This window comes from Sceloporus undulatus, chromosome 5 (genome assembly GCF_019175285.1).
Source record: "Sceloporus undulatus isolate JIND9_A2432 ecotype Alabama chromosome 5, SceUnd_v1.1, whole genome shotgun sequence".
NCBI lineage: Eukaryota > Metazoa > Chordata > Lepidosauria > Squamata > Phrynosomatidae > Sceloporus > Sceloporus undulatus.
This window is the reverse complement of record NC_056526.1, coordinates 33750910-33762076: the sequence shown is the minus strand read 5'-3', so window position 1 is coordinate 33762076 and position 11167 is coordinate 33750910. Positions and strand designations below refer to the sequence as shown.

Genomic DNA, 11167 nt, shown 5'->3' with positions numbered 1-11167 from the left:
TAGACATCTGTTTGGAAAAGGATTATTACCACTTTGTTTTCCCCCCCAATTATTTCATTCTAGTTTATTTTTATTATTATTTTATTTATTATTTAAAATATCTTTTTATAATGTTTTTATTTCTGTATAATGCATCTATTCTAATATAAACTGTTTGGATATTTTATCATGTGGTGAACCAATTGTCCTAAGAAAACCCTGTGACAGGTTTGCCTTAGGGTTGCCATAAGCTGGAAACAACTTGAAAGCACACAACAAAAAGAAATATAAGCACTATGAATGAATAAATAAGTGAATGAATAAATTTAAGATAAAATAAAACATCAAGTTAGCTCATTGGTCTGTCTAGTACTGTATTATCTTTGCACAGCAACAGCTTCCCAAGGCTTCAGACAAAAGCCTGTGCCAGCTTTGTCTAGTGATGCCAGGGAGTGAATTTGAGACATCTGGCAAACAAACCATATAACTCATCAATTTATGTAGCTGAGATATTAAAAGAAGTAAGGCTGGTACTGGAGATGAAGGAATACAGACATACAGCAGGTCCTACAGCCTCTGTTCGGTACTGATAAAACAAAACAAAACAAAACAGAAAGTGTACCAAAATGGGGTTTCCCCCCTATGATTTTATTTAGAAAGAAAAATTGGCATTCCTCCATTGTTTGATGTGGTGCTGGGCAGAAACACCCTTATTCTCTTTCTCTCTCTCTTTTTCCATGCACATTCAACATTTTCAATCTACTGACATTTTAACAAACAACAACTTTTTATTTATCATTTAAATATCATTTTTGCTTTACAAAGTGCTTGACACTAGGGATGGGGAAAAGGTAGTTTGGGAATTACTGGTGATGATTTTCAGTTAAATTGGTAAGGACTTCTGACTCCCCAGAGCCTAACAATATCAACAACTTAAAAAGTGTTTTATTTATCTAAATCACATTAAGAATACTGGGGTGGAGAAAGCCAGAAGGATTTATGTGAACTTTTGGGAATGGCATCAGTGACTACTTCTGGGCTGAGCACATGCTCAAAGACAAACTGATCCTTGATTCTATAAAGAAAAAAAAAGTATGCCGATTCTGCAAGCCTGATGTCTCCCATCCCTAGCTTTATTGAGCAGTTATCCTTCTCACAACAGTCCAGTTCATTTTCAAAATAAACAATGAAACAAGTATTCATATATCCATTTTTACATGAGAAAGTGGAGTGTGAAAGGGAGTAATGTGTGTGACACCACATTTGTGGCTGAAATAGAATGTGAATGCATGTCTCCCAATGGACCTCAGACTGCAACTCCCAGAATTCTCCAGCCAACTTGGTCATTTTCTGACAAATTCTATGAGTCTCAGTCCAAAAATTTAATCTAAAGTCTGATCATTACAGAACCTGGGTCTCTGTCTGGTGAACCTGTGACTCTTGCAAAGTAAGAATGATGTACACAAGCTATTCTTATGCTTTTCAGTCTCCTCCATCATTGTCTGAGCAGCCAGGTAGAAAAAAATGTAGGAACTGTAGAAATGTAGACTCATTCCCTGCATGGTACTTACAGAGCCAGATCTTGGCTGGAAGTTTCTGTCCTGTGAGCCAGTGTTATGGTAGTCTTGGCATCATTTCAGGGGTTCAAAGAACTGATGCGCCAAGCTCAGAATGCCAAATATATATAAGTGTTTCCATTGGCAAGTCTGCCATACATTATATTGTTTCACTGCCATTCAGCTGGTGGCCTTTGTTCCTCATTTTGATCTTCCAAATGAATTAATTCATTATGTACTATTTAAGTTAGACTACATAGTTATTTCAGATACCCTGGGACAACAGATCAGACAGGATAAGAGTCCATGTATGCAAATCTTTCCTGCTTTAAATGTACAAAAGAGATGGCCATTTTAGGGGAAGATGGCTCCCTTCATGGGTTTTCTAGCCCAGGTCACTAACTGATTTATGAAAGCATCCCATCCATTGCCTTATAGATGGCAAATGTTGCTCGTGACTGGTATAGGGAAATGAGTCATAATTCCTGCACTGGTCTCAGTTTCTTCAGATTCTGGCTCTGGAAGTGGCATTTCATTACGCTGTCAGTCATTGGAAAGGCAGGAAGTTGGTGTCTGTTAGTTCCTGTTGTTCAAACAGGATGTAGGTGGGTGCTCTGAGTTCTTTTTAGTGACTCCACAATGTCCACTTCCTTGCAGTGCTTCAAAAGACTGTAGCCAAAGTAGCTCATTTTTTGCTGGCAATCTTTTTCTTACGTGCTGCAACCAGATCATAAAAGGGGTCTTGAGTGATGCTGGTTCTAGAAAAAAGAAAAAATGGAAGGAATTTAAGACTTTGGCATCAGCAACATATCACTCACTTTTGCAGGATACAGAGGAAATTTGAAACTTGAAGCTGTAGTAAATCAGATATACAGTGCTCGCTATATGATTGCTACTCCCATGCTTAGAATTAATGTGTGCTACCAACAGAGTGTGTGGAATGCTAATTTTTCAGACAACAACCCCCAGAATCCCTTAGCCAGCACAGCCATTGGCTTATGGATTCTGGAAGTTGTACCCCCCAAAAAACTAATTTACCAAAGCCCTCGTCACCAAATGAATACCAGTTGCTAGGGCAAATAATGGGGAACTATTGCCTTCCTGCTTAAGGTGTGGTCTTCATACAGGTGTGCAGAGTGAACATTAGTGCACATTAAGCAGAGTGAACCAACCATGTTAGGTGACAGGTACTGAGGTATAGCTGCAGTCAATGGTATCACTAGGATTGGTGTCACTAAGTGCAGTAATGCATAGTGTTACCCTCAATGACCTCCTCCAATATTACACCATAAAAAATCCTTAGTAATATTTTTTGTTCTCATGTTACTCATAAATTACAATCCCCGTATATCAATGAACTAATGACAATAATTGTAACATAAATAATTAGCAAAATTAAAATTATATCTTTAAATTAGAATATAACATGCACGGCCTAAATATATTTTACATGTGCATAGTTTCATGTGGTTTAAGTCACAGTTTGGCAAGATGTGATCCTGTTAAAGAAAATATAAAAAGAATAATTCAAAGAAACCTTGAGGCCTCTCCTTTCTCCTCTCACTGAGTCTCATCCCACTCATACTATCACTTCCACTGAGCTCCAGTATTTTAAAAGGATGCAAGTTATGCAACAAAGCAAATGTTTGGAAGCAATGGTGTCACTCCCCGCTTAAGGTGTCACCTGGTGTGGGTCATACTTTCCATGCTCCCTAGTGATACCCCTGCATGTGGCAGCATTTCCTAAGTCCCCTGGCCATTCCCCTCTCTTGGGGAGGGCTTTTTTCCCTTCCAGTGTGTAAAACCAAGCCTGTCCTGTTTTCCATTAGTCTTCTGGACTAGTAGGACTAGTCTCCTGTCCCCAGGTAAGTCAGAGGGCCCTATCCCATAGCCAACATTGAAGTAAGAGTTAGCTGCTGGTTAAACTGATATGATATGGGAAATGGAAAAGGGAGTCCATCTTATCCTTTGCTTCAAGCAGCAAAATGTTTTGGGACAGCCTTGCATAAAAGTCTCTGGTTGTCCACTGTAGCAAGGAGGATACTAGGCCAGTTGGGTTTAGCTGTGCTCCTCGTGTTTTCATAGGAGCCACTTGGTGATCAGCACAAAACTGTCAGGGAGAAGGAACAAGGACAAGAGAAATGTGGCACAGCTGATAAAAAGGAAGGCTCTTTTCCAGATATTCATGTTGGAACTGGGTCACATATATTTACCAATTAACTCATAATATTTTTATTATAATCTAATCTCATCAGTTACTGGGGAGAAAATATTTTGCCAACAACTACAAAATGTGTTGTTCATCTTTGGTACCTGTCTGTACCTGCCAGTTTGCATCATCAGTAGCTGCTGACCTGTCACCTCACTGTTTGAAAATAATCCTGAGTCCAAATGTGAATGTTTTGGATTGGTTCACACATGTGAATTCCTCCCTTGGTGACTGCAGCACTGAGTGATGGAGAGTTGGATATGTGGATGAGCAACATAGATCAAACATTGTAGACAGCACTTTCATAGCAGTTCAGACATAATCCTCTGTGGTACAGTGGACCCTTGTTATACGCTGGGGTTTGGTTCCAAGATCCCCCGTGTATAACAAAATCCGTGTATGCTCAAGTCCCATTAAGTATAATGACATAGCAAAATGGTGTCCCTAATAAAAAATGGAACATCAAGGTAAATTTATACTTTTTTGGAATATTTTCAAACCGTGTATGCTTGAATCCGTGTATAAAAAAATCCGTGTATAAGAAGGGCTGACTGTATAGTCAATTCACACATGTTATGGGTCACTAAGAGTTATCAGGTAATGAAAAAATTCAATATTGGTGTGTTTCTTATTTGTATGAGGGAGAAAGAGTCATACATGAAACTTAAACACTAGATACCCATCAATAACAACAAGGGTGGCCAGTTTTTGTGCAGTGGCAATGGTCTGTTGGTGTAAAATGGTATTTTAAAATTTTATAATATGCCTTAGTTTGTTTAAAATTTTATAATGATTTTATACTTTTACAATGATTTTATTTCTTTAAATTTCACTTTTTTCTTTTTTAATATAAGTTTTATAATTGAATTCTTAACTAATATTACTTACTCCTATAATATGATGATTTATTGTGATATCTGTTGATTGATGTTTAGTTGAGGTTTGATTGGCTGATAATAAACTGACAAACACTAGACAACCAGTTATGTGTAGTAGTTAGACAGTGAGCCACAAAATTTTCCAGTAACTCTCTCTTTTCCCGATCTACCTCCTAGGTTTGTCATGAGGATATAATGAAGAAGAAGAAAGACATTTACACTGTCTTGGATTCATGATGGTAGAAAATAGGGATGAAAATACCATATTTTTGTACTAAGGAATACTGTTATATTCTTTAACTCTGGGCATTTTTCCTCCCTTTTGCCTCCATATGAACTTAATGCCCTTCTCCCTCACCGTATGGCTTCAATCCATTGACCACGTTCTTCTGGTGAGGCTGCAGAAATCTTGTATGATTGGTGCTTGCCTTCCACCACCTTCCCATCCCCATCAGTCTTGCAGGCTTTGATCTTCTGTCCTTTGCAGTTTGCATTGAAGAGCTCAAAACAGTTCTGAGGGGAGAACATGGAAGGGAATCAAAGACTGAAGATCAGCAAAGCAACATGTTGTGGCAGCTGGCATGTGCATGTGCATATGTATGCTGTGCTTCAGGTTAAAAAAGCTCAAGGGAACCCCTTTCTGTATTTTCACAGATAGTACATACAGTATTGACGAAATCCCACACAATCCAACAACAAGAATATTAGATTGAAGGGCTTGGAATGAATTTCCTTTTCTGACAAGGACTGACTATTTGATCCTGGGGAAATTATATCACATCTCATCTCATTCCTCAGCTGTGCATTTACTCTCTGTTCCTACATCTCTTTTCAGCCTCTTCTCTGTAAGTGGATAATCTTTTTCTGTGCATGTGCACAAGGACAGCCACATGAAAAAGCAGCAGGACAGATCCAGGCTATTAGTTCACCCTCACAGAATGGCATGGGTAGATGATTGTTGGATGCTAATCAAAAGACCCTGGCTTTTTACCCTGTGAGCTGTGTCTTCACTAGTGATGTATAAGTTAGTTAGGATGCAAGTGACCAAACAACTTCAGAGTGTGCTCAAGGAGACAAAAGGTATTAATGAGGAAGAACACATGAGCTAGGAAGGACTGCAGCAGTTTATTTTTGCCTGAACCTACTGGGAAGGGCAAGATTTTTCTTCTTCCTCGCTTCTCCTCCCTTCTGAATTAATTGAATGCTAACTACTTTTACATTTTGAACTCAGTTTGCAGCAACTGAAGTAAGCTAAGGACAAAAGGAGAAAGTGAGAGGAGAAGAGAAAAACTGTGACATTTTAAAACCAACTGAAGAAGTACGACAATGGAGGATGCAGAAATAAAGTATGCCTCTTACATATGTTCTGCTAAATCCAGGTGTAGTGACAGCACAATCCATGAGCTGTACAGTCTTCAAACCTCACTTTTGTGGTTCTCAGTGGCTGCTTTTGGACTGGTACAGAAATAAAGCAGTTTAACACCACTTTCATGTCCATGGCTCAATGCTATAAAATCCTGGGGTTTGTAGTTTGTTGTGGCACCAGAGCTCTCTGACAAGTACTGTGTATAGATAAGGGATTATATTTGGCAGCATCAGTTTCCTAATGAAAGATGTCATGCTGGCCAGCAATCCTTTTTCACTCATAGCTGACTTCCTTGCTGAAGGGCATTTTGACCCCTATAGCCTTGGCAAGAATCACATACCCCGCTGCATAATTACCAATATGATATGCCATATGATGTTCAGCAAGCTGAATGATTTGGTGTCAATCATTGTAGGAAAAGTTAACTTTTTTGAACTACAGCTCCCAGAAACCCACTGGCCCAACATTGCAAAATTCAGAGAAGAATACAGTCTGAACGATAACTGGAGATCTTAGGAAAGCTCTTTTTGGAAGTTACATTTCCTCATAATATCACTCGTTGTTGTTGCTGTTGTTGTTGTTGCTGTTGTGTGCCTTCAAGTCATTTCCAACATATGGCAGCCCTAAGGTGAACCTATCATGGACCCATTCAGAATGCTGGTTGGGGGATTGTGGGAAGCATAGTCCAAAATACAGTAGCTCAGAACAATATAATTGCTGAGTTCTGACTGCCAAGCTCTCTGAGCAAACTAATTGCTCCCATCTCTTCGCTCCTTTGGTCATTTTCACCTGTGGCACATGGCACTGTGTATTATTTGTGCAATCCTGATAGAGGAATTACCTTTCTTCTTTCAAGGGTATTGCTAGTGAAGCTACCAAACAGTCTGCTGGAATGATGAGCTCCATTCTCAGTGAAAGTTATTGGTAAGAATCATTTGTTTGGATCTGACCTCAGTTTCCCTTCCATTGTAACTTTCAGATGAGATTGTCCTGACTGACACTGCTAAAGAGCACTCAAGATCTTGATTAGAGTAGACACCAATAACAAAGTGCTGCTTCTCAAGTGTCTATTTAAAGATAGGTGTATTCCTTGAGCTGATATCCATCTCTGAAGATGCCTACATCCAGAAGTAATTGGTTTTTTTCTGCTTCTTCCATGTGCCTATTTCAATGAACAGTGAGATTCCAGAATGGGCTTTTAAGATCCCTGAGTTAACAATCTGTGAGAAAACTCTTTCTCATGTTACCTGTTGCCACATATTAAGAGATTGTGAAGATTTGTTTGTGCCCCTTTCATTTATAAAGGAAGCAGAGTAGTATATGAAGGTTGAGGTGTGTGTGTGTATGATCTTAAGGGAATTCCACATCACTTGAATGGATTCCTAGTTTTCATAAATAACAAAGGAAGTATGCAGTCTAAGGATATGAGCAGCCTTTCCACCTTGGACTGCATGATCCTGTTGGACTGCTGCACTCTCATATCGCCCTATGCAGCTCTCTGCAAAAGATAGATCAGGCTTCTGCAAAAGCAATCTACTCCCTACCCTTCCTCCACTGGCACCTGACTACATGAGGATGAAGAGAAAGAATGAATAGTCATGTGTGAGAAATTTGTTTTAATTCATTTTTTATAAGAATTCCCCATATTGCATAGTTTCTGGCAGTCACTTACTGGTTTCTTTGGGTCATTTGCTTCCCGAACAGATAGATTTTCCAGTGGAATAATCCCCAGAGGTTCTTTGTCCTAGAAAATGGTGCAAATCATTTACTTCCCAGTGCATACATAATCCCTACACAGTTTATGGTAGGAATTTCTTTGATTACCCCCACTAAGATTGACAAGAGGTAGAATTAATTCACATCACTTGTTTATATGTCCATTTAGCATCAGGAAAGTAAAACAGTAAACTAGCTATAAAATATCTCTGCACTAGCACCATCAACTGGTTTCTTATGTATTTGAAATGGCAACCAGAATACGCTGGAGGATGAAAATGGACAAGGCCAGAGAAGCTCCAACTTTTGTGCCCTCTGCCTGGTTATAGGAGATACTGTATTAGCTATCCCACTATAACCATGTCGTGTTACATACGCACACAAAGTACGCGCTCTGCACATACTAGGGTTAGGAAGGGCCGTGCTAAGGTTAGGAAGGGTCGTCCCTTCCTAACGGCCCCCAAACCTAGTACGCGTGGAGCATGTACGAAATGGCGGTACCCGTCCACACAGGGGCTGCCATTTTGACATCACGGATGCGTAGCGTCCAGACATTGCACAGTGGAAGTGATGTTGCGAGTGCGTGACTAGTATCTTGCAGCGCCACTTCCAGGGCACAGAAAGAAGCGCCATTTTGGTGCTTCTTTTCCGCTGCATCCAGGAACCATGCGGTTTAGCCTCTGCGGTTCCCGGACACAGCAACAGGCACCGCCAGCAGACTGCCACTTTTAGGCAGTCTGTAACGCGCCCATATTAGGGATGTAGATCTTTATTTGTTTCACTCTTGCATATGGAAATGAAACATTTCCAAAGTTTATTCTCCAAAAGGCCAGATTGTAAATTTTTCCCATTCCAGGCAGTCTTTTTCCCCCTGAATCTTACATGAAAGGGCATTTTTAAAAATACAAATCCCCACTTCCCAAAAAATCTATTTTTTTTTCTTTTTGCTGTTGCCAGTGCTGACAGAAAAAGAGCTCAAACTTTTACATCTTCATGCAAGGCAGGATGAAAAATATTGTGATAGTTGACTTTTTTTCTGTTTCAAGACACCCTTCCTCACCAAAAACAAGCATATTTTCTTGTATGCTTTATATCTCTAGATTAAAGAGCCTTTGACTCTGCCCCTGAGCAGTAAATGGCACTATAGTTAGATAAATCCTCAGCTATTTTTTCCTCCCATGTGAGGATGAATAATTACAGTGGTTTTTTCCTCACTGTAGAAAAAAACAAATATTGTTCCACAGTATTCTGTCCATATTCAAATATCCCAAAGTACAGTATTGTGGAAGAATTATTCTGTGAAGAAAAAAAACATGATTTTGAGGTGTACAAAACAGTGTTTTCTGTACAAGAAACCCATTTTCTGCACAGAAAACAGTATTTTGAGCAAAAGGTTACACATCGTTTTTTTTCCTGCAGAATAATTCCTCCACAAAATTTCAGGATGTTCAAATACTGGAAGAAAGCTGCACAGAATTCTCACTGGTTTCTTATTTTTCCTGACAGTTTCCTAACTGTTGGGAAACCTGTTTCTTGGCCTTGGAATGAATAATTACAGTCAGCCTTCCCTATCAATGGATTTTTTAAATGCATAGATTCAGGAATAAACTCTTATAGAACATGGCCACATAGCCCGAAAAACCCACAAAAAACTATCAAGCATCCACTGTTTGGAAATGTTTTTAAAATATATAAATTCCCAAAACCAAACCTTGATTTTTCAATTTCATACAAGGTATATCATCTTACTGTTCTATTGTATTTAATGGGACTTGACTGTGCACAGATTTTAATATCTGTGCAGGTGGTAGTGGTCCTGGAACCAAACCCCAGTGGATACCAAGAGCCCACTATACAAATATTATTTCCATCCCTAGATGGCACAGTGAGGAGGGTAGATAGGCATCCCCTCTGTGTCAGACCTCTTCATCTGACTTGAACATAGCCTCCCCTTGGATCTCCCCCCCCCCCCCGCACAACAAAATCCCCAGAACTATGTAACTGTACATATAGACCTGAGATTGAATATTATGATTCTATTAGAGCGTTTGAGGAAGTGGATTGTAATCCAGAAAGTTCGTACAAAAATAAATCTATTAGTCTTAAAATTGTTACAAGACTCCCCTTCCCCCTCTTTGGCTGCTGCCACACTGCAGAATTAATGTAGTTTGATGCTGCTTTAACTTTCATCACTCCAGCATGATGTGGAATCATGGGGTTTGTATTTTGTTGTAGCACCAGAGCATCTCTGATAGAGAATGCTAAATATCTCACAAAACTACAAAACTCAGAATTCCATAGCATTCAGCTATGACAGTTAAAGTGGTGTCAAACTGCATTAATCCTGCAGTGTAGAAGAAGCTTGTGATAACAGACAGACAGACAGACAGACAGACAGACAGACTCAGGATTCTAAAGGGCATCATCTTTTCATTATATCAGAAGTTATGGGTATGCCTGCAGGACATTAGGCCAAGGAGGAATACTGCTTTGGTAGAGAGGGACATGGAAATAAGGAGCTGGTAGTGATGATGCTGAATGCTGATAGATTACTACCATAATTTATAATGCCTCTCCTCCCACATTAAGGTATAGATCCAAAATATGCAAATTCCAAAAGTAGTATAAGGAATTGCAAACATTTTTTTCATAATCTTCTCCTGTATATTTTGAGGACTATAGATCTTACTACTCAGCTGCAGTTTCCATGGCTTCCCATGTGCCTAGCCTCACATGGATATCACTGGGTCAAATTCATGTCAGATTTCTCCAGCATCCCTACTTCCAATCTTCCAGATTCCTCCAATGATTTTGGAACGCAGCAGTAACTCAGCCATGCTCCCTGCTGTCTAAGGCAGGTTCAGCTCAACTCAATTTCTCAAAATTCTTTCCATCCCTAGATGGTGCAATGGAGAGGGTAGACAGGCATTACTCATGTGTCAGTCTTCCTCATAGCACTCAAAATTTCATCTAGGAGCCTGGGTCAGCTCCTCTAGTCTGCTTGGGTTTTAATGCTAGCTGTGAAGTAGAACATGGCATTCATTTAAAAAAAAAAATCTTTGGGACCAAGTTTGTTTCAGTGGGGTGCAGATCTTACCGTGGTATATTCAAAATAGTAGAGGCAGTTATCTGTGAGAATAAACCAACGGCGTTTCCAGGTCTTCACTCTGCCTCCTAGAACAAAAAGAATCAAAATATCCACATGTATCAACAAATATATCAAGTACACCTAAAGAATAATGGAGGCGGATGAAACATTCACTGTATTTGCATTTTAATGTGGATTTGATCAATTCACACTTCCCATAATACCCTGCATACCCAGATGCAAGTAGCAGATGTAAATCTATAAATTTCTGAGTTGACAGGTCCATTTACAAAATAATCCCCAAAAGTTCAATAGCATGCTGAAATTGGAAAAAATGTATGTTGGAAAATAGAGCCAGTGTGGCCTAGTAGTTTA

General features: G+C 39.4%; 1 protein-coding gene across 7 annotated transcripts in view; it reads right to left on the bottom strand.

Moving 5' to 3' along the window:
- Nucleotides 1–556: 556 nt before the first annotated feature.
- Nucleotides 557–11167, bottom strand: part of CYTH4 (cytohesin 4) — a 101672-nt gene continuing 91061 nt past the window's right edge. For 6 of the 7 annotated variants that reach the window (XM_042468542.1, XM_042468539.1, XM_042468541.1 and 3 more), the window contains 4 exons: nucleotides 10802–10878; nucleotides 7661–7732; nucleotides 4981–5135; nucleotides 557–2293 (listed from right to left, as the gene is read on the bottom strand). In XM_042468542.1, coding sequence (XP_042324476.1) covers nucleotides 2221–2293; nucleotides 4981–5135; nucleotides 7661–7732; nucleotides 10802–10878 — 377 coding nt within the window. In that variant the 3' untranslated portion in view covers nucleotides 557–2220. The remainder of the gene's footprint in view (nucleotides 2294–4980; nucleotides 5136–7660; nucleotides 7733–10801; nucleotides 10879–11167) is intronic. The other variant, XM_042468538.1, reaches the window with a different exon arrangement.